At 48.9% G+C, this 22,509-nt stretch overlaps 1 protein-coding gene across 1 annotated transcript in view; it reads right to left on the reverse strand.

Moving 5' to 3' along the window:
• The window catches only part of tnrc18 (trinucleotide repeat containing 18), a 39,961-nt gene that overhangs the window by 6,941 nt on the left and 10,511 nt on the right, over window positions 1-22,509 (reverse strand). Inside the window, 27 exon segments of the mRNA XM_034538601.1 lie at window positions 76-192; window positions 496-604; window positions 733-808; window positions 1,587-1,704; window positions 1,792-1,933; window positions 2,516-2,623; window positions 3,076-3,533; window positions 4,039-4,221; window positions 6,691-6,903; window positions 7,344-7,427; window positions 7,430-7,658; window positions 7,756-7,933; window positions 8,074-8,193; window positions 8,313-8,446; window positions 8,546-8,691; window positions 8,786-8,936; window positions 8,938-9,779; window positions 10,031-10,427; window positions 11,149-11,333; window positions 11,838-11,984; window positions 12,551-12,725; window positions 12,727-12,781; window positions 12,912-12,999; window positions 15,248-16,756; window positions 16,759-17,076; window positions 18,824-18,928; window positions 21,690-21,830. Coding sequence (XP_034394492.1) covers window positions 76-192; window positions 496-604; window positions 733-808; window positions 1,587-1,704; window positions 1,792-1,933; window positions 2,516-2,623; window positions 3,076-3,533; window positions 4,039-4,221; window positions 6,691-6,903; window positions 7,344-7,427; window positions 7,430-7,658; window positions 7,756-7,933; window positions 8,074-8,193; window positions 8,313-8,446; window positions 8,546-8,691; window positions 8,786-8,936; window positions 8,938-9,779; window positions 10,031-10,427; window positions 11,149-11,333; window positions 11,838-11,984; window positions 12,551-12,725; window positions 12,727-12,781; window positions 12,912-12,999; window positions 15,248-16,756; window positions 16,759-17,076; window positions 18,824-18,928; window positions 21,690-21,830 — 6,528 coding nt within the window.

Consider the following 22,509-nt stretch of genomic DNA (forward strand, 5'->3'; position numbering starts at 1 on the left):
GAAGAGCAACTAGAATTTGACGTTTTGTGTCATCACTGAGTGTGTGTGTGTGTGTGTGTGTGTGTGTGTCCTCACAGTGGATCTTGTAGTCCGGTGGCAGCAGTCTAATGTGGGAGAGGGGGATGCGGCCTGTGTCGCCGTCGTCAAACTCCACCGTGATAAGATCATCATTCTCGTCAATATCGGAACTTCCTGTTTACGGGACGAAAAAACAGTCAAGAGTAAGCTGAGGCCGTTTGATTTCGGGAGACAGAAAAACCTGTTTTAACGCATGTATTTTGAGTCGTATAGTAAAGCGCACTGAATAGAAAGTACCCGGACTAATTATGTTCCCATTACCATCCAGCTATTTAAAGTAATAAACTGTGCCGAGTCATACTCTGTAAAGATCTTTTTTTATTTGTTTGTGCTGACAGCTGCAATTAAATTGCCAATGTGAATAGATTATGATCTCACTGTGTGAGTGACGGGCGTGCGTCTGCGCTGGTGCAGTACCGTTCACAACGCTGCCAGGATAAAGGCAGCGGTACTGCTGGCTCCAGTAGGCGGCGATGCGGGTGCCCTCTGGGACGTAGCGCACGGACGGGGGCTTCACGTCGATGATCTGCACACAGAGAACCATCAGGGACTTTGCACGTGCACGTGACGCGTCCACTTTCTCCAACTCCTCAAAGTGTCTCAAATCGGTGGAGTTTTGAGCTCGACCACAAATAGAGAGGGTTGTTTACTCACTGCCTCCTGCAGCAGTTGTTCCAAGCAGTAGATGTGCGGTCGGTTTCCTCTCTCCCCCTCCACCACCACACTGTAACTGCAGGGAGGAAACGGGGGGGGGGGAATCGGGTCAGTTTGGGGTCAGTGAGGAAAGGAGCTGGAGCTTTTAGGAACAGTCTCAAGAGGAAGATCAGCTGTCTCTGGTCTCAACTTTGAACTGGATTCGGACTGTAGGCCGGGGGGAATGTGTTGTCTTTTACCAACTGCCAGTATAGTGCTGTGGCTCCGCCAAACACTGTTTGGAGCCGAGTGGGACTAATACCCACAGTCCCCTGGAATAATTAATCCCGTCTGAACAGGGATTTAGTCTGTTTGTTTTCTTTTAATTAAGCCACTCTGCACCAGCTAAAAGACCAAAATGAGACCTAATGTTTTTATGTTTATGTGCGTGCAACTTCGATATATTTAGAGGACTAGTTTGTTTAATCAGTACTAAAACCTAAACGTGAAAACCACATTTGAGTTGGGCTCTACTTCCAGTGTTTATGCTAAACTGAGCGACGGGCAGCAGGCTTTAGCTTTCTAAGGACTTGTGAATAAGCTTAGTCGGCGTGGTTTGCACCTGCAGACGCTTCCTAACAATATTCTCTCCTTTAGTTTAAATGTCTGGGGGTTCTCCACACGTCCTCCTCCAGCAATGTGCTGCTGAATCAGGTACTTCTCGAAATCAAGGACAGCGAACGTCCGCGGGGACAAAAATTGGAGCACCCTGATTGATTTGCCGCTCGTAATAGTGCAAACAGATGTGTGCGTTTCCACTATTAAAAGGCTGCAGATCCATCACTGGGCTGCAGTCTTTTTAAAGGCGTACTCACATGTCAGGGGAGTGGACAGTGTTCACATGTCCTGCGTACAGGAGTTGGTCGTCCATCGGGATCAAAACTCGGAGTCCGTCCACCAGGGAATCCTTATCCAACACACACTGCACTGGAGCTGAACACAACAGCGGCACACCTCTGTTAACTGTTGTGCTGTTGTGACTGGATTGCAGTGGTGGGTGGTGTTTTTGTGTGTACCCACCAGGCGCAGAGGACTTCTCCGATACACTGCTGCTGCTCGGTAGGACTAGTTCGTCCTCACTGAAGCTGCTGTCCTGGTTGGGCTCGAAGTCTTCGTCCGCCGCCATGCTCTCCATCAGCCGGCTGACTGCTCCTCTGGGAGGCTGCAAAAACACACGCCAAGTCAATAAGGAAGATCCGTTTTGGGGAGTTTATCCTGTGCCGATGCGAGGGTCAGAGGATGTCGTCCGTTTTCAGATCGTAAAGGCAAATTTGTGATTTTGGGCTCTAGGAAATAAAATTGAATTAAACATCTGACTGTGTAAGGTGCTCCTGCAGATTAATTTGTGCCCCCCCTGAACCAGCAGGCTGACGCATCAAAGTGAAGCAGTAACATATTACAACACTTATGCTGTTGAATACACACTCTTTTCTCTGCTGTTCCACCACCACAAAGAGCTTCAGCGGCCTTTTGTTGTTTCCAAAACAAACTCTAGTTGTGGCTGGTGGCAGATGGAGAGTAATGCAACACTTTGGAAGAAATCACACATTGCAAGAGGTTTACTTTGGTTTCCCTTCTACTTCTCACCAACACAAGCTATCAGTCCACATTACCGTGTGTGCACGTGTTAAAGGAAATGAAAGTGGCCACACTTAGGTCTGTCAATTTAAACGTTATTGTTTTGTCCTTGCCAGGATAATTAAGTTCACATCCATAAAGACAGCCGATCCATCATCCGACTGACCTCTCTGGCCTTTGTCTTAGCTTTCGGTTGGCTCTTGCGTGCCGGGCTCAGGCTCAGAGGCGCAGGGACGTCTGTGATTGGACTGCACACAGTGGACGGCCTCTTTTTCTGGTGTTCAAAAGTCACAACACACAGAGTTAAAAACATGCATACTACTGACTGCACTGAGGATGTAGTGGACAGATTTACATCTTTACAGACACACGCACACACACACACACACACACTCAGAGGGTGTGTGTGCTGCCAGGCTGCCTGCAGTTGTCCTTTCTTGTCAGCAACACAACACAGACAGCAGGGGAGTGCTGCAGTGACTCTGAAGTACTAGGAAGCCCTGCTGGCACTCTGACACTGACACACACACACACACACACACACACACAGTCGAGGGAGACAAAAGGATGTGAGGGAACCAGAGTTTGAGGGAGGAGAGGAGTGAGACAGTAACACACAAGAAAAGGAAGGGGAGCAATGAGAGGTGGGAAGAAAGGACAAGAGTATCTTTGTTTTTCAGGCTCTTCTCGGTTGGTGATTAACAACCCGATGAATTATTGACGTACTTTCACCACATCTTTCCCCTCCCTGCTGGGCGGAGAGGGTTTGGGCCTGGAGGCCGGCTTCGGGGTGAGAGGCGAGGCTAAGCTGGAGGAGGAGCTCTGACTGGTGGAAGCGGACACCGACGCAGGCATCTGATTGGCTGAGGTGGTGGCCTCGTGGAGGAAGATCCTCTCGCTGCGTCGCCGGGTCCAGCCCTCGTCCTCGCTGAAGCCTCCGAAACCGGGGCCGGAGAGGAGGTCGAAGCTAAATTGCCGCGGCGAGCGCAGCGTCGGTTTGGGCAGAGGCTTGCGTTTGGCTGGCAGCACGTCATCCCGCTTGGAGGGGCTGGTCTGGTCGATGCGGCGGGTTGCCGGGGGCAACAGGGGGAGCTCTGGGGCTGAGCGTTTGCCGTGCAGCAGAGAGGGGAACTTCCTCAGGCGCAGGTCCGACCCCGAGTCGGACCACTCACACTCTGATGACCCTGACGGAGGAGCAGGCAGGGTCACATGGTGTAGAAACTCACACAAACACAGTACAGGAAATAAATCATGCAGACAGTAATAAACTCAGGTGTTAAGATTTTCTGAAATCAATAACTCTGTGAATAGGACTATTGATCAATTTAAAACTAATACATAATTGAAGACTGAATCATTACATGCAGCCTGATGTGACAATTAGAAATAAATGAATATTCAAGCAACAATCAATAAAATAATCCTCAATCACTCAAGTGGTGAAACTGCTCAACCACAAAAAAAATAAATATCCCAATTATAGACTGAAAAGGTGTCGGGGAATCTGTGAAATTAGTAAAAGCAGGAGTGTTTGTTCAAAGAACAAGCTGCTCTGCATCTGGTTTTAATACCAGGAAAGCCACATCACAGACCTTTCTCATTACATGTAATCCATATTCATTGTGGTTATTGGCACAGACACAACGCTGCGTCACATGCAACTCAGTTGTAACCGTTTTTTTTTTTTACCCAGAGTGCTTTGCCTGCTGCGTTGTTTGCCGTCATGGAACATACTCAATGGAGTGGAACTGACGGGGAGCGCGCTCGCTGCGAACCTTGCCAGCAGACCGAGCCCGCTCTCCTCGCAGCCGCCTTCATCGTCCGAGTCGGACTCATTCTCGTTGTCGTAGTCGTCTTCATCCTCGGACGTTTCTGTTTCAGAGAAAAGACTATCAGCTCAGAGATGACTGTGGCTGCAGCATCTTTCCGGGCCAAAGGTCAAATCACTTCCTACTCACTGTGGACACAAAGACTGCACTTCTGAGAAGATGAATTAAAAGAAAAGAAATATGATCGAGATACTGTCGACTGTCCAAACCATTACAGCGTGCTCTCACACTGTAATGCTGTGTAAGCTAGATACAGCAGGGAAATATGGGATTTACCACATACATGCATGTAAGCCAGGCTCAACACACACACACACACACACACACACACACAGCTGCTGAGACCATGTGAGCCGAAACTCTGACTCCATTATCATTTATTATTTATAAAAACGAAAACCTCAGGGGAATGTGACGCAGGGAGAAGTGGAAAAACAGCTTCCTTCTACCTCCAAGTCTGACAGGCCAGCACAGCACACACAAAGGCGCGCACACTGTAGCACACTGCTGGTTAGCTGCGTTTGGCAAGTTGTTAGCAGTTAGGTCCGCGGCAACAGAGAAGCATCTCCTCACGGGTTAGAGCGTTAACATTGTGGGTGGATTCACAGCACAACATACGGTCTTTTTTGTGTTGTCTTAATGACATCAAAGTGTAAAGCGGAGACCATAAAATTAGCAATCATTCCACCAGAGACCATACAGAGCAGTGACGGTAATGGGGACCAGAGTCGACCTGTACATCACTGAAGCAAGTCGACAAGTTAAACCAATGGAGGCGAGCGTAAACTAAACAATCTTTAGTTGAAGGTAAAGTCACTCTTTAGCCAAAACAATAAAGCTTGATTTGATTTATAAGGCTTTTTATTTTTATGAATCCATTTACTTTCACTGTGGCTCCAGAAAACTGAAATACATATTTACTAAACAAGAACTTGTTTTAGGAGCCAAATCGTGAGTACACGTTGTTCTGTGAATCCACTGTGTTAACTGAAGCAGGCAGACGATACAACAAGCAGGCACTGAGAGGACAGCCCTGTGAGGCCCCTTCGATATAATGTTGGTATGAGCTTCGAGTAACTGTGGCTACATCCTCTTTCCCAGCAGAGCCCCAAAAGTCTTCCTGTGAACTTTTACAAGCCATCAGGAAACGTGAAGTTGGGGAAGTGGAGGCAACCACGGCTCTCATTAAAGAGTTTTATTTTTTGAGAACAATAAAAAAAAAGTTTAAGTAAATTTAAAGTAAAGAAGAAAAAAAGTTTATATTCTGTGTATGTGGTTCAATTTAAACACAGTCCATGTTAGCGGTTAATAAAGAATAGAGGAAGGGGCACTTCCTACTTACAGAGCAGGTGACAGGGGTGTGGCCTCAGGGAGGGCGGGGCGGGGCGGGGCAGGGCGGGGCAGCGCAGCAGCGAGAGCCAGCCTAGCCGTAGCGTGGCTTGAGCACAGTCAAGCTTAAGCAAGGCTGCGCTAGTCCTTGCCAAGCTTCTGTAATGCAGCAGCAGCAGCAGCACAAGCACATGGAACAAGCTGAGAGACACTCAATGCATCATGGGTAGGGAGGACAAGGAGGGGGGGAGGTGCAAAGGGCGAGGGGGGGGGAAAAGGTGAGAGGACAAAGCAAGATGTCTGAGAGAGTAACGTAAAAAGGGAAAAGGGTTATTTGAAGGTTTAGTAGACAGAGAGGACGGGCTCTATTGTCCAAATATCCCCAGCATTTTAATGATTGGTGCCGTCAAGATGACGTGATGCATTTATTTCCCCCACATCACCACAACACTAGACCACATCATCAGTACATTTCCAAAGATCCAACTATTTCCCTTTTTATGGTTTTATGACCATTTAAACTGACCAGGAAACAAACGTCTTATCCGTCCTACCAGAACCGGCTCTGTATGCTCTGAACTAATCTCCTACGTGTGTGTGTGTGTGTGTGTGCGTGTATACATACATACATACATACATACACACACACACACACACGTTAGAAGTTTCCCCAAATGTGTTTTTCTAACCTTTGACAGAAGGACCAAAAGGGATATTTGAGGAACAGAGCAGTCTAAAGGATGTGTGAGGTGCAGCTGGACAGACAGACAGACGGACAGACAGATGAAGCAGACACAAGGACCACAGCGCTTCGCTTTCTGTGCCAATCAAATCAACACCTTTAATAAAGCTTATAGGTACCAAACTGCAATACAACTTTATGAAAAAATCTCACAATTCAACACAATTTTTCAATGTACAAATGCTACAAAAAACGGTTTGCAATCCAGGCAATAATAAAAAATAATAAAAAACACCATAGAAATAGAATTTCTTTTGTTAAAAAGGCCACTTCGTAGAGAAGCCAGCAGCAAGAGAGGTAGGGATCGTCGAGCTAAAGCAGACTGACAACAGCTGCCGTAGCGAAACGCAAACAAAGACACAAGCTGTGACGAGGCTCAAAGACACATTTCTGTCGGACTCTACAGCGAGGCGTGAGGAGCTGTAAGATTTGGTCAGTAACCTTGGTCGAAGGAGTCGTCAGAGGAGCTGAGGCCCGCTTCCTCCAGCAGCAGCGATAAGTGCTTGTGTTTCTTCTTTTGAGCCTTCTGGCCGGACAGCAGGGAGGTCGGCGACGCCGCCGATCGCCTCTTCCTGGCCAGGTTGCCGTGAGAGCGCGTCCCTGAGAGGGGGGGCCAGCCCCCTCGAGCAGAATTGTGCTCCTCTGAATCTGAGTCTGGTGCAGAGAGAGTACGGTTAATGATTCATGACGTGAAAGAGTCGGACACCAAGGCCACTTCCCAGCATCACCGGGACTCGGCCATCTTCAATCTAAACCTGGATCTGTATTACAATATTTAAAATCCTGGACTCGGCTACGGTCAAACTAACTAGATGACCTAATGTTCTACCATTTAAAAAAAAACTTATGAAATAGTTGTATAATGCCACAATCTCCCAAGAGGATGAGTCTACTTCTTAATGTCAGGAATATTCTCCATACAACAAGATGCATCAGGTAGAATACTTTAACCATTGAACTAACCTATGAATCTGATTTGAACGGACGAGTGTGGCGTTATTGAACAGACATAAAACGTTGAAACATTTCTTGGGACAAATCAGTTCCTCTCTAGCAGCACGAGTCGTATGAAGCACTTATGTTCAGGTACTCACTATTGGAGCAGCTGCTGAGCTCTGATCTCATTGGCGAGAACAAAGCGGTGTTCTTCTGACCTTTCACTTTCCGGGCGTTTCCAAAGCGGAGGCCTTGGCGTCCATCTTGTGTTTCCCTGCTTTGGCGGACGGGTGGATGCTGCGCTCCGTCATACGACCCTCCGCAGACTTGCCCTTCGGCTTGTCAGACTTGGAGCTGAAGGCGAGTTTGCGAGGTGCGCCGAGCGAGCTGAGCTGCGAGAGCGAGAGCGCTCTGTCGAGGTCCGACGCCAGCTGCTCCTGCTCACACACGAGTCCGCGCTTCACCTTCAACACCTGACAACACCACAAGGACCACTTTGTTAAGCACCCAGAACACCGGCGTCACACCGCAAGCCTCAAAATCAAAAACATGCACTTGCAAGAGGCCTACCTCCAGACCGTGACTGGTGGATGGCTCCGGATCATTCCAGCTCTTCTTCTTCTTCTTTTTCGTCTTCACTCCTCCACTTCCTGCCTCCATCTCCTCCTCTTCTCGAGACACCCGGAACTTCTTTTTCTGTCCGTCCCCAGCTTCAGAGTCCTCAGAATATTGCAGTGTCCTACCCACCCTGACAAATTGGGATATTTGCACTGTTTTTGCACAACCAAAAACTAAACAAGCAAACCAACGAAAACATGTACCACTGGAAAATAAAATTAAAAAAAGAAGACAGAAAGATGGCTGGATTAAGGTGAGGATCTCACTCACTTTACAGGCCTGCTGTCCAGTTTGGGAGGTGTAGCCAAGTGTTTCCTCTTCCTGGGTCGTCCTCTGCCCCGCCTCGTCAGACTCCGCCTCTCATCCTCCTGCTGCTGCTGCTGCCGCTCACTGACACATGCATAAAAGAGTTATGGATGTGCGTGGCGTCGTGGGAACATGTTTTTGTGCGTGCAATAACAGCGAATAGTGTGAGCAATGCGCTAATTGCAGTAAGTATGGGAGCTCACCGCTTGTCTCTGCGGCGCTGCAGCTTGCTCAGATCTCTCTGCTTCTCCTTGTACGTCTTCTGCAGCTCGGCCAGGCGGATGCGGTATTCCACTTCCACCGCGTCCAGCACGTCCACAGACATTTTACCGTACAGCTGCAAAGGAAAAGGGGAGGAAACAAAAGGTGTCACGACATATCACAGACCGACTGTTTACCATCTCTGGGTGACCCGTGGGATTCATCTTCACGTTACCGGCTCTTCCTTCCTCTGCCTCCAGCTGTACTTCTTGTTGGGGTCCAGCGTTCTGGGCAGATCAATGTGGGACTGTTTCTCAATGGCCTCCAACAAAATCTGCCTGCTTGCTTTCAGGAGACAGTCCAGACCCTCTAATGTCATATCTGAATGGGATATGAACAAAATTAGAGAAATATAATATCAACTCCTCTTCTTTATTTCCATCCCTTTTTCACTCTTTCCCAACTCTCTACGCACCTTGCTCCAGGCGAATGTGCTCCATCTCTCGTTGGGCCATTTGGCTCAGCAGGGCCATCCCCTCCAGTGCCACCATCTCCAGAGCACCAGTGCTGCTGCAGTCTGCACCGATTGAAGAGTTTCCTATCCGCGGTATGAGTGTCAGGGTGGGTAGGGTGTTGGGGGTGGGCCTGGGCCATTTCACTGGCCGCCAGCAGAGCAAACATCCCAGCCATGGGATCCTCGGGTCCGATGACCAGAGGGAGCGGCGAGTTGGAGGTTGGAGGAGGATAAGCAGGAGTTTCTTTGACATGTTCTTTTGGGCTGGGAGTGTGCGAGCGGATTTGAGTGTCTGGCTGCTCTTGCTCACACACTGCGCTGGTGATTTGTTCCAGCGGCGGACAAATCTGAGACGACCCCCAGCTGTCTGAATTTGCTGCGACGCGCGGCGAATATTGTTCTGGATCTCGGATGACATCTGGTTTAGGCTCAGCCTTCGTGAGTGGAGGAGGCGGGGGATAAGCTGCCTGACAGGAGTAAGACGACTCCTCCATTTTGATTTGCCCTCCTTCCTTTTCCTCCTGCCTGACTTCCTCCGGTCTCTCGCCTAGAAGCCGCGGAGGGCTGTGGACAAGCAGAGGTAGCGGTTGAGATTGGGGCTTCAGGGCCTCCACGTCATCCTCTGGGTCCAGGCTGGCTAGCACAGGGCTGCAGCTCCGGCGAAGAGGACCCCGGTGGTCTGGCATCATGTTGAGTGGAGGCCGCTCCATATCGGGTTCCTGCTTGAGGACAGATCCCGTTTTTGACGAGTCTAGTTTCTGCGGCTTGATGTCTGCGTCGAGCAGCCTTGAATGGAGGTGGGCTGAGGGCAAAGGGGAAGCTGAGGCCGGAGAGCGGGAGCGGTGGGGTGGGACTACTTCTGTATTTGCCGCCGTGGGAGCCGGGATGTGATAGGGGGAGAAAGGGGAGCCGTATGGGGCAGTGATGGACTGGTACGGGTAACCGTGAGGGAGATCTGTCACAAGAGTAAAGCAGAAATAAAAAGGAAGTTAGAAGTCACGAATAGATGAATCCAATATCATGCAACGGCCTGATGGATCCATTACTCAAACATTCCTCAATAGTTTAAACTATCAAACAGGTGGTCTGAAGCCCAATGAGCCTTTCAGTGCACAGGGCAACAATTGAGCCGAAAAACAACCTGGAAAGATAACAAGTCTATCTCACTCGTGATTCAATGTTCAGTCGTTCGATTCCTCCACTCACCAGAGTAGATGCCTTGAAATGGAGCAGAGGCCGCCTTCTGTCCGTCTCTCTGCTCCCGCCGCCCCACCTCCAGTTTCAGCCGCCGCGGCGAGGACGGGGGTGGCGAAGCTGAGCGGGGGGAAGGCGGGTGAGTCACGGGCGTCGGCGGGTGGGACAACGCCCTCTGCCCGCCTTCCTCCGACTTGAGGGCGGTCACTGGCGAAGGCAGCGGAGGCAGAGGGGCGAGGGAGGAGGCAGACGGAGTCGGCGAGCGTGAGAGAAGAGGGGGCTTGCGGTGGTGCGGGATGGGCGAGGGAGACGGGGACGATATCGAGGAGGGCCGAGGTTTGGGGTCGGCGTTCCGCTTATCCGCCTTGTCTTCCATTTCCGGCCGCTGCTCGCTGGCCTTTAAGCGCTCCTGAAACACAGGGGAGGAGGCGGCTTTCAATCGCATGCCTGCATGATGCGACACACCTTTGCTTCAGGGTATAAATATGAGCGAGTGGTTGCATTGTTTAGACTTCCTGGCCCGACTTCTCCTGCAGCTGCAGGAGATGCTGTGTGAGTGGCTGTTTATTGAATGTGTTATACAACTTTACGATGACTATAAAATGTGTGACGGGTGTATATCATCTTCTTTCTTTTTTTCCACAATAACAAAACATATTTGTGACCTGTTTTTTAAAGATTGAAATCTTCAGTATGGAGCAGTGGGTTCGAGGACAACTGACAGTAAATGTATGGAAGTCAGAGAGTATTGTGGGATTATTTGACAATAAGTAGAATACAGAATATCCGCCTTATACTTTATTTATTATAGTATTGCTGCAACTCTTCACCAGGTCGTAGGATGGGTTTGTGTGCATGAGCAATATCATTTGTCTCACTTATAGCTCTCCATAGCCAGGATATATATGTGTATATTGTTGATGTGATGTGTGTTTGTAATGTTATGCTCATAAAAGTCTCCTGCAGCTGCAGGAACGCAGTGTTTTATGTCCGTGTCTGGGTACGTAGGTGGATATATACCATATACGTGCACAGGTATGTAAATATATTGGAATATGGAGTTTGAATAATGTGTAGTTTTTAATACGTGTGCATTTAAAAACAACAACAACAACAGGAAGTCCACTTACGACGAGCTGTGCATTCCTCTGCAGCTCCAGGACCTGCGCCGTGTGCTGCTGGATCATGAGCAGCTCCTGTTGCCGGAGCATCTGCTGCTGGGAGAGGAGCTGGAGCTGGGCTGCATGCTGCAGCGAGCTGCCTGTACCGTACACCCCCGACCACACTGGGGCTCCACGCTCCAGGACATCACCTCCTGTGGGGCAATGGAGCAGGGCATGGGGAAGTAGGCTGTTAGAGTGGAATTTTCTTTGGCATCACATTAGTCACATTAAAAGAAATGAGCCAGTGTTGGACCGGCTTGTCCATTAGCCTTCGCTAACTATTTCAACAATGTATACAATATCTTTAACTAAGATATTGGATGAACAAATACATCCACATATCGAGACTGATTGTACAACAGTCCCTGGTCTCGGTTTAGGCTTCCTATTAGTTTATTTTCTCTTTGCAGAAGAGGATAATCATGTTTCAAGTACGTCAAATTGGTCTCTCGTTTGTACTGTAAAAGCAGCAGAAAGCAGAAACTACTGGCACACTGTCCACAATAACATATGGAGGCTGTCAATCTCGTTGGATATGGTCTCATTTGTTTTCAGGAATTACCAGCACTAACATCTGTTTCAAAATGAACATGGCAATCACGTCTTTTTGCTAAAAAATGAAATTAATAGCAATGAGAGAGAGAGCACTTTCTTACCATAGTGTGACAGGTGTTCAGTGGGGATGACTATTAGCTGTCCAGACTGTGGGTCCCTGGCAAACTGGTAGTGAGGGGGTATGGAGCCTTGCAGAGAGGGTGGGTAGCCTGGGGGGAGGCTCTGGTGGATCGAGGAAGGACCTAGGCCTGAATGAGAAGAACAAGAGTGAAAGAAGTTAAGAGTCTGAGAATGGGGGCTAAGCCAAGACTAACATCAACTCAGCATCATTCCTCGCCCAGTATTTCCCCACGTTGAAGCCTTAGTAGATGTAAATCAGAGAGTGCATAACGCATTTAGCGGCTTTTTGAGTGATTTGCTGTTTTTTTGCATGTCTAGACAGAGCCCCCTTGGAGAGCTCCGCATTTCTGTTTGTGTTTCCTTATTTTCAGATGAAGTGCGTACGGTTGCATTTAAACGCACACAAGTATGCAAGTGTGTGTGTGTGTGTGTGTGTGTGTGTGTGTGTGTGTGTGTGTGTGTGTCTCAATGCTGTTATTTCTGGAGTGTTGGACGAGCAGGAATGTCCTGCAAAGTTCAAGAATATCTGTGGGCCTTGACCCCTGTAGGTCGCTGCTGGACGAGCTGCTGGATGGACAGACAGAGAGACGGAGCTTCCCTCTCCTGCTACACCAATCACAAAAGGCTACACAGGGCGCATGTAGAATTTTAAAAGCATGCCACGCTCTGGTGTTGAACATGTACGTCCACATACTGTATGGTGAGCTGGAGAGCCAGACTGGGGGGGCTCCAGGTCGGGGCATCCAGGGGTGAGAGGTCAGAGTTGAGGGGTCGGGAGGCCATCGTCCTGCCCCTGCCAGGGCAGCCCCTCCTGTGACCATGAGGTTGGAGGTCATGAGGCTGGGTGTCATCATACTGGGTGTCAGGGCCGCTGGACATAGGGGCAGGGTGCATCTGAGTAAACTCAGACAGCTCCTTGGACTCTCTGGAGGGAAAACAAGACACCGTGTATTGGATACTTTGTGTAAACATTTAGATATCAATGAACAAAAAGACATGTCATTGAAAACTGAGTGCACGTTTGTTTTGTTGGGCCATGGTCGACGTCTTATTACCTGAGCACTTTCTCCTGCTCGCGTTCCAGCCGGCTGGCCAGCAGTCTGTCATCGTGGTGACGGCCGCGCTCCTCCCCTCGCTCCTCATCTATAATGGGTTCGGGGACAGATAAAGATGTTTAGTGGCTGCATCGCTGAGGCTCCTTGAGCTTTTAAACCCTGATCCCACATGCAATATGCATCAAAGAAAATACAGACTGTGAAAGAAGATAGACAGGAGGGCCGAGGTAAGCAGAGGCAATAAGGTGGCGAGAACGCAAAGAGAGAGAGGGTGACAGCAGAGGATGTGTGTGTGTGTGTGTGTGTGTGTGTGTGGTGTGTGTGTGTGTGTGTGTGTGTGTGTGTGTGTGTGTGGGGGTGTGGGGGGGTGGGGGGGGGGGGGGGGGGGGGGGGGGGGGGGGGGGGGGGGGGGGGGGGGGGTGGGGGGGGGGGGGGGGGGGGGAGAGAGAGAGAGAGAGAGGAGAGGAGAGGAGAGGAGAGACGCTGGCTATATAATGGTGACATGACACAGCGTGTCAAAACAAGAGTGGAAGCTAAAAATACAATGTTGGGCCAGTGTGTGCATACAGACTGTACAAAGAGCACACACACTCCGAGTGACAGCTCTCACTCTGAGTGTCAGCCCTTATCAGTTCATAACCTAGTGCCACAGGAGACGTGTCAACATACACACAGAGCTGGAGAATAAAAATAAAAAATTAAGGAGAGCAGCCGCGCTTAACCAAGCAGTCCAGAATAAACATGAGGTTCTGCTCCTCGCCCTCTTTGCCGTTAACCCTCTTCCATCTCGTCGACACTGACTGACGGTCCCCGAGCAGCAGAAAGGGTTTTATACGTGTGTGTGTGTAGCCTGTAAAGGGACAAGGGACTTTAACATCCCTGACATGCTGCGCGGGAAAGGTTTCAAGACTGTTACCAAGGTTACGCGGAGCCTGTCCCACATGCTATCCTCTCTGCATCAGTAAGCCAGCGATTAGCGCTGCACCTCCCCGCCTCTCTCTGGTCCTCCCTCCATATCTCACTCTTTTCACTTCTTTACTACCTGACATGCGCCTCTCTCTCTCTCTCTCTCTCTCTTCCCGTGTATCAACCTATTGATTTACATCCATCTCTTCATTTCTTATCATTATTCCCCCCCCCCCCCTTCTCCTTCCTGCATTCTTACATACATTCACTCATCCATCTAATTGTGGTTTCTGCGTAAATCCTCCACTGTTTATTTAGAGCTCTTCTCAGAGTGAGGGAGTGATGCTATTAGACCAATCGCTCTGCTCAAGCAAGAAAATGAATAAACGCCCACAACACAACAGGCATACGCAGTTCCTCATATACTCTGACAGACAGACACACACACACACACACACACTCTCAAGAGTGATCCATTGCTTAGCAACGCACCCATGGTCTTATTGTAATTCAAGGCTTGTTTGTAGCTTTTAGCAGCACTCTGTAATGACATGTTTAATGCAGAGGGGGTGGTGGGAGAGGGGAGCGCTGAAGAAAAGAGTGCAGAAAGAGCAGGGGGCCTGAGGTGGGACAAAGGAGAGGGTGACGCACAAAAGGCCTTCTCAGAGAGGAAGGAAGGGCGGGGAGGAGAGAGGCATTCAAACTCAATGAAAAGAGCAGGAGACGGAGAGCACGGAAAGAACATGGAGCCGAGAGAGAAACAGAAACCAGGAGAAAGACAGTGAGATGGAGAGGGAGCACTGTAGCTGAATGACCTTGGCGTACAGAGCTGTATGGCAGGAATTTCTATGCAGAAAAAAAACCACAGACTCGCCAAACAGGGAGCCTTTCAAACTAAATACAACCCATGACATAATTAGTCATTTGGGTTGAGCGAGGGGGGGTCGTTTTTCTACGATTCCAATCGTGCATGAAGACCTCAAAGTCAAACAAGGGGGCTGAGGAAACATGACTCTGATCCAAAAGAAAATGAATCCTCCATTATTCATGGGAACCAAAATGAGGAATCATTTGCTCCTGGTTCATTTAACTAAGGGGGATATATGTCCCCTGTAGTGCTAATTCTGGGAGAGAGTTGAAAGCAGAAGGAAATACATTAGAATATATATTTTAAAAAAATAAATAATTAAGAATACTTGATTCAACTTGCCAGAAACTATCAAACACTAAATGCCTCGTGTGACTGAGTGAACGTTACCACAGGACTCCTGCAAGCATTTCAAACTTCGAGCCAGTGAAAATGCTGAAGTCATTTATGTTTCACTTCCTTTTGTACCGCTATCTTTACATGCAAGAAAGTTTTTAGCAGTAGACAAATGAAGAGGTGACTTTGTTGGCATTTCATATATAATTACATGAGTCATTCTTACCTTTAATAGCGGTTTGCAGCAGGCTTCTTTGCGTGTCCGAGGGTCCACTGGTCTGTTTGCTGGCGCTCCCACTGTCTCTCTGCCGGGCCACAGCCACAGCGATGCCAACCGGAGGGTGGCGCACCTCCCCTCCCCCTCCCGGCCCAAATGAGCGGGCGCTGTCCCGGCCGCCTCCTGCTCTCGCTTCAGTTGGGGGGGGCATCCTTAACGACCCCAAACCACCCGACACCCTTTCCCTGTCTCTCTCTCGCTCTCTTTCCCCCCTGTCTCGCTCTCTTTCCCGCTCCCGCTCTCTCTCCTTTTCCCTCTCCCTCTCCCGCTCTCTTTCTTTATCCCTCTCCCGTTCGGCTTCCATCCCGACGTTGGCAAGACCACCGAAGGGCCCTCGGCCGTCCGCGGCGTGCCTCGCGGACCCAGGACCTTCCGCAGCAAAGTTTCCGCTGTATTTAATAAGACTCTGCATAGCTGAAACCTCTGTGGGGTCCGACCCTGCTCCCCCACCTCGCTCTCCTGCCAGCGACCCCCCGGGTCGGTAGAGCGCCGATGGGTCCAGGTAGCGTCTCTGACTCACCTCCTCACCGGCACGCCCATGTCCGTGTTGGGAGGGGTGTGTCTGGGGGGAATGGCTGTGGGCGGAGGAGTGTGTGTTGTTCGCGGGCCGGTGGGTTGTGTGAGGGGAATGAGACATTTGTGTGCGTTTGGGCTGGCCGTGAGGGGAGGAGTGCGTGTATGCATGTTGGGCTGCCAGGGCAGCCATGTGACTTGTGGCATAGTTGGCTAACGGGCTGATGGTGTTCCACTTAGGCTCCGCCCCTGCCCGCTCTATGCCCAATCGGATCGAGTGTTTAGAGCTGTCCCTAGTTTCCGGACTGAACCTCGATTGACTCGAGGGGTAGGACGCATCCTGGCCTCGTTTACCAATGGAACCATTGGAACAAATGACAGAACCTTCCTCTCTTTGATTGCTTGAATCGCTGGACTGGGAGAGTCGAGGATGCTCCATCAGGCTCCTCTCCCTCTCCCTGTTTCTCTCCCGTTCACGCTCCCTGTCGCCCTCTCGTTCTCGTTCTCGTTCCATCTCCCTCTCCCTGTGTTTGTTGTCGCGGGCCTGCGAGGCGATCTGGATGGGCCCAACCCGCTCGTCGTAAACCTCCACAGAAGGCACATATGTCGGCGCACTGACTCGCTGCTCTCTCATAGACTCCCTAGGCGTGGAGGGGTGAGGCAGGCCAGCGGCGGAGGGCTGAAGAGCTGGAGGAAGGGCGTAGGAGATGTGGAGGGTCCCAGCCGACGTGGCCACGGAGTCATTCCTCCGTTGCCTCTCTGAGTGAGAGTTTGAGTTATTTGAGTTTGCGTTAGAGTTATGGTTGTGGTGGGGTCGCAAGCCCCCTTCTTCCTCCCGACCCCCTCTGTCTGTTTCTGGTCCGTGAAACCTCCCACCCCCGCCTGAAGGGAAAGGATGCCGTGGAGGTGACGGCCTGGATCGGGGCAGCACAGCGGAAGGCTGGGGTGTGGCTTCTGCTCGTGGGGATGGAACGGCCAGCTCTCCCGGTCTCTCTCCGTGTCCCGGTCCCTTTCTTTCTCTCGGTCCCGGTCGCCGCTCCTCGCCCGGCGGTCCTCCTCTCTCCTCCCGTCCTGCGTCAGGTCCACCACGCTGTGCGGCCTCTGCTCCTCTCTTGACCGCTCCCGCTCCCCCCGATAAGGGCGGTCCCTAACCCCTAAGTCCCGGGACATTCTCTGGGGTGGCGTGGAGCTGGACGGGGCGGCCGGAGGGGCAGGCGGAGGGTGGAGGGGCAACTGGCTCAAGGAGGCTGGCAGGTAAAAGCCCTCTAAAAAACACACAAAACGTAAGAAACGTGAGTCTAGAAAACACACACAGACACACACACACTAACTACATGACCACAAACGGGTAAAAACAGATGACGATTGAGAGCGAAAGGTCAGCAGGAGACGTTCCCTGTCGCTCTCCAAAATAAAATAAAGTCAGAAACACATTGTTTCTCACTCGAACATTTTCTGAAGTGTCTTCTGAAATGTTTTCTTACGTCAGAAAATATCTCTGATCGCCTGAAAATGGGTTCTTACACAGACGAAGTGTTCTCAGCTGCGCTCCCCAATGAGGGGAACGTAGTCCGCCGTGGTGCTACAGGCGGGGCGCAGGGGGACATGCAGAAATTCCTTTATTGAGAACTTCACATATTGCAAAAGTACAAACATTAATAAATACATGTTGAAATGCCTGTACCTTCACGTAAATGTTTACGTTATGCCGTCAACCGGTTATGCCTGCGCATGTGCGACGGCCAAGATTCTTGGCGACTCGCCAGGTCCTACCTCCCTTCAAAACAAAAGCTCAACATTGAGCATGAATTGAGTGGCCGTATCAAGCCTCAAACCCCGTTTTAAAAAGATTTGTAGTGGAAAAATGCTGATGAAACATGATGGCTCAAAGATATCTGTACTAATTTAGTTTTGCACAGGTTGCACGATATTGTTGTTTTTAGATTCAGTGTAAAACTCAGTAAAACTCTTTATTGTCAAATATTTGAACTTGTTTAGTTTAGTTTTTCACAGGTTGCACTTTGTTATTCTCTTGAAAGGATATTCAGTGCAAAACAGGTTAATTGCAGCCACAATATGCTATTTTTTGCCCAACATTAGTTATTTTTTGCACAGATAGTTTGCATTGTTCTAACAAAAATGTTAGTTTGTCTGATGGAGCAAACTGGTTTACTTGAAAGTGATTGCAATTTTATTTATTCTATTATTTGAAAAATCACAGATGCAGGAGTCACAAATAGTGATTTAAATAAAATTATTTTTGTTCGGGCGGTGGGGCATGAACATTTTTCTTACTCCGAAGTGGGGCGTGACAGAAAAAGTTTGAGAACCACTGTTATAAGGGTTCAGACTGTCTGTGCTTATGAGCCCAACTACAAGTCACTCACAGACAATGTTCAGTCACAGACATCACACTAATGTGAGTCACATGACTTCTGATGGCATTGTGATGGACACAGATATGAACTGAACTTACATTAGTTGCACTGACTGAGCATGTTGTCAGTGTTGTAACTTCAGTTGATAAATACAACAGTTAATATTTGGAGTTCATCCAGCCTGCTCATGGCAAATGTGTTTTTTCTTCTTCATATTGTGTGCGGTTAACAAACAATTAACTTTTTATGTTGCACTGAAATTAAGTCATTTAGTGTGTTCTTGGTCACATCAATTTGAAAGCTGGACCAAAGTGTGATTTCATTCAATTACAATTAGGCTAAATAAAAAGCCTCAAATTGTAAGTCCAGTCTGGACAGTGTTTTTCTCTCAATAGGTAGATATTGCCTGTCACCAAGGCAGAGGTCAGGGATCTTGGGCTTAAAAAGGTTGGTGACCACTGCTCTACATGTTAGTTTAAAAATAAAATAGAAATCAAAGCAGCTCAAATGTTGCCCTTTTCAGATCAGATCCACATCCAAGTCTTCTCACCAAATGGAAAAGCTTGACATTACTCGTGCGTCGTCAGGACGTGAGAGAATCTGTGCACTAAATTCTCCGTTGACAGCGACTGACCTTTATGCGAGTCGTAGAGAGGGTGCTGGGAGAGCGAGGGAGGGTCCAGGTGCCCCAGGGACAGGTAGGGGCTGGAGTACAGGCTGCTTGGCAGCGGAGGGTAGCCTGAAGACACAAACACACAGAGCACATCATTACAATGTGGTTTAAAGAAAAACTCAAGACAATACAACAACTTATGCCTTGAAATTCTTACGAGGACCATTAGGAGCTACTGGAAAGCCCCTGGAGAAGTGATGCACCGGGTTTTAAAAGCCTCTCCTGCTGTTACGCAACAAACCGAACATTAGCGACGTGCACAAAGTTTACCGGAAGCTAAGTTGAGAGATGCAGAAATACCAAAACAAATGCTGTTTTTGTCTTTTTGATATGAATGTGAATTCAATATCTTTTGCTTGTAAACTGTTGGTCGGACAAAAACAAACCCTAAAGATGTCAACAAGATGGCTTTTTTTGTCCTACATATTTGTTAAACCAAATGATTGGAAATTAATTGGAAAGGTTCATTAATAATGATCTTTTATTGCAGCCATACTAGCCACCTGAAATGACTTTAACATGAGTATTCACACTGGTTGACACTGATTTAAAAACATTGCAGTTTTTGTTGGAACTGTTTTAGAGAGGTGTTTTGTCATTTTGAAAGCTGGCCGTTCCACAGCTCGAATTCACCAGAGATGAGGACTTTTAAATCATGTTCCACCGTGTGCCTGGACTCCTGTTTTTAATGAGAGGGTCACAGTCACCTGCAACAATTTGTTTTGCTGGCGAGTTCAGCTCGACAGCCAGCTGCTGCTCTCAGAGACCAGGTCTTAATATAGACAAAGCCAGTCGCCTGCTGCAATGCTCTGGATTTCTGTGTGAGGACGGAGCTGGCTGCCACTCCGATACTGGCTGGTGTCACCATGTGAAAGAAAGAAAAAAAAGAAGAAGACTGCCAACCAGAGAGGGCGAGACATTCTCTGTTCCCACACTCCGGCCACTCCAAGAAATATCAATGACGCCGCTGCCGTTTCCAGCATGAAGCGGCGGGGCAGCAGAAGTATAAACGGCCTGCTCTCCGTTCTGAGAGGCAGAAATGGAGACGCTGGAGGAGGTGTGTGGCGAGGGTGTCAGTGGTTAAAGGGAAGGCACTGGGAGGCGGAAATATAAGAAGGATGATGTGACGAGACTAAAGGCGTGCGGGACAAGTTTCTTGCAAAGCTTCCTTTCCCCCAACAGCTAACCTTGATCTCTTAACAGCTTTGATTCAGGGTTGAGGGTTCCTGTGCAGCTCCAGTGCATCCAAAGTCTGCCTCTGAGCTGCTGCCAGGAATTGTCTCCGGCTTTTAGTAACTTTAGCTGCTGTGAAAGCCAGCCACGAGGTATTAAGACTCTCGCGTAGGCCGTGAAAGACTTCGCTCTTATCAGTGCAAGTCGGTTCTAAGGCTTCTTCAGCCAGCAGAAGGTTTATAGCTTATTTAGTGTCTGAAACTTCAGCCTCAATTCAGGCTAAACTTTATGGCGAGCATCAAAGGTCCAACCATTCTTTATCCCTCCGTCTTTTGGCTGAATATAAAGTCTACCAGGGCGTGTCTTGGCAGGGGGCTGACATTTTTTGTGTTCAAAAGCATCATTTCAAAAAGGTGTAGTAATTTAAATTTTTTATGTTATATAGTCTGCATTTTTTTCCAGAACAAATCATTCAATGCATGTACTGTACATTCTTTAAATACCTCTCAGTTGAGGTATTGACATTGTTGGTGGCGGGGTCCGCCATTCTCCCGCTTGATTCAGTTTGAAGTCATAGCAAACGTGGTATGCATGTTATCGAGCCTCAAAGGAATAGTTAAGCCAGTAGCCGTTTAGCTTAGCTTAGCATAAAGACGAGACTACAGCTAGCCTGGATCTGTGTGAAGGAAACAGAATGCACCTATCAGCACCTCTTGAGCTCACTGCTTCACACATTATATCCTGATTGTTTAATCAGCACAGAAGCTGAATCAACACAAATTTCCCATTTAAAAAAGGGCGAGTTATGTGGCGGACTACTCTGGACTCTGAGCAGTTGCCAAAGAGCCGGTTAAGAGTTCAAGAAGGCAATGCCTGTAATCACAAGGCAACCCTTTAAACTGGCCCTGAATCAAAGACAGTAAGATAGAGACCTCGGCTTAAATAACTAATCACACACACAATCTGATGTGCTGTGTTTGGGAAGCACTGGACACGATCCGTGTCACACGGGTGGCGATCGGTTTTAAAATTAACCCGAAATAGAATTAATTCGGTCATCGCCCTTTGACAAAAATGCACTGCGGGATACGTTCCCTCCCATCTGACCTTCATCTCCAGCGAGATTTGATAAGGAGACACAGAAGGACAGGAGGGAACCGAGATTCAATCACCTACTGAAACAGGCCTTAAGAAGAGCACAGAGACAAGAGGGGTCCACGGGGAGGACAAGGCACACAGACGTATAAATACCCTTGTGTGTCTAAAGCTGTGTTCAGAAGCTAGGTCAGGAGGGACATGCTGGAGGAAAGTGGGACAGGAGAGCGACAGGAATACAAAAATAAATAAAGCAAAAAAAAAAAAAACGAGAGGAAGATAGATTACAGGAACATACGACGGCCAAAAGTAAGAGACAGGTGGAGGACGGGAGGAAAGCGGGACGCATATAGGACAGAGCCGGGAGCACCGCCAGCAGCACAGAGACAGAAATGGAGCAGGAGTTGGTGTGAGCAATGAGAAACAGAAGAAGGAGCCCCCTGGGCTTTGGACAGGAGCACACTGCGAGAAATGTCGTGAAAATACCAGTGTGCCTCTTTTTGAAGCCGACAGACGTACAGAAAAGAGAACGTGGAAAACGTTTGCTGGGGCGATTTACCTTCATGAGCGTGCGACGCCCAGAGCTGGGCCATCTGCAGACCACTGGGATTGGCCGATCTGTACGCAGGGTCAGAGGTCATGGGGGAGTGGCCGGGGTAACCCGACAGGAAGGGACTGGAGCTTGCCGGGAAGGCGTCGCCTGGAAAGAAGAATGAAGACCGTCAGTCACCCTGGAAACCACAACAACCAAACTAATAAAATCGCAACCGGGTCACACCGGGTCACACCGATTCATACCGCGCACGGTCGATGCACGGTCGATGCACGGTCGATGCTTCTGTGCCGAAGCAGTCCATTGTAATCACATTACTACTGAGCCAACATGCACTCTGCTTCCACAGGACAGTCAATGTAACCAACAGCTGAACACCACAGCGGTCACAGCAGAAGTGAGACAATAAAAACTCATCTCTTCGATTCTGAATTCTCAGAACTAGAGTAGAGACACATTTTGAGAGCGCGGCACTCTGCTCATGATTTCCTTGATTAATGGGTCGGTCCACGACGTGTCAAAAGAACTAGCGCAAAACGCCAATCACGACATCCCAGAGCCCGAGTGGACGCCCTCAATTTTCTGGAGTTGTCTGAAGATATTCATTTTGCGATGATGTATGACAAAGAGAAGCAGCAAACCCTCCCACTAGAGAGAATTCAGACCAGCAAAATGTTGAGCATTTCTCCAACAAAACTGTTTCTGCTTGAAAAATTTAAAACTATTAAATCGATTTTACAGGTGGCTTCAGATTATGTTTTGGTCGACTGACTGAGTTGTTGTTCCAGCTCTAATTGTTGCTGCCTGATTTAGTCACATAGTGTTC

Source organism: Cyclopterus lumpus, chromosome 8 (genome assembly GCF_009769545.1).
Source record: "Cyclopterus lumpus isolate fCycLum1 chromosome 8, fCycLum1.pri, whole genome shotgun sequence".
Classification (NCBI taxonomy): Eukaryota; Metazoa; Chordata; class Actinopteri; order Perciformes; family Cyclopteridae; genus Cyclopterus; species Cyclopterus lumpus.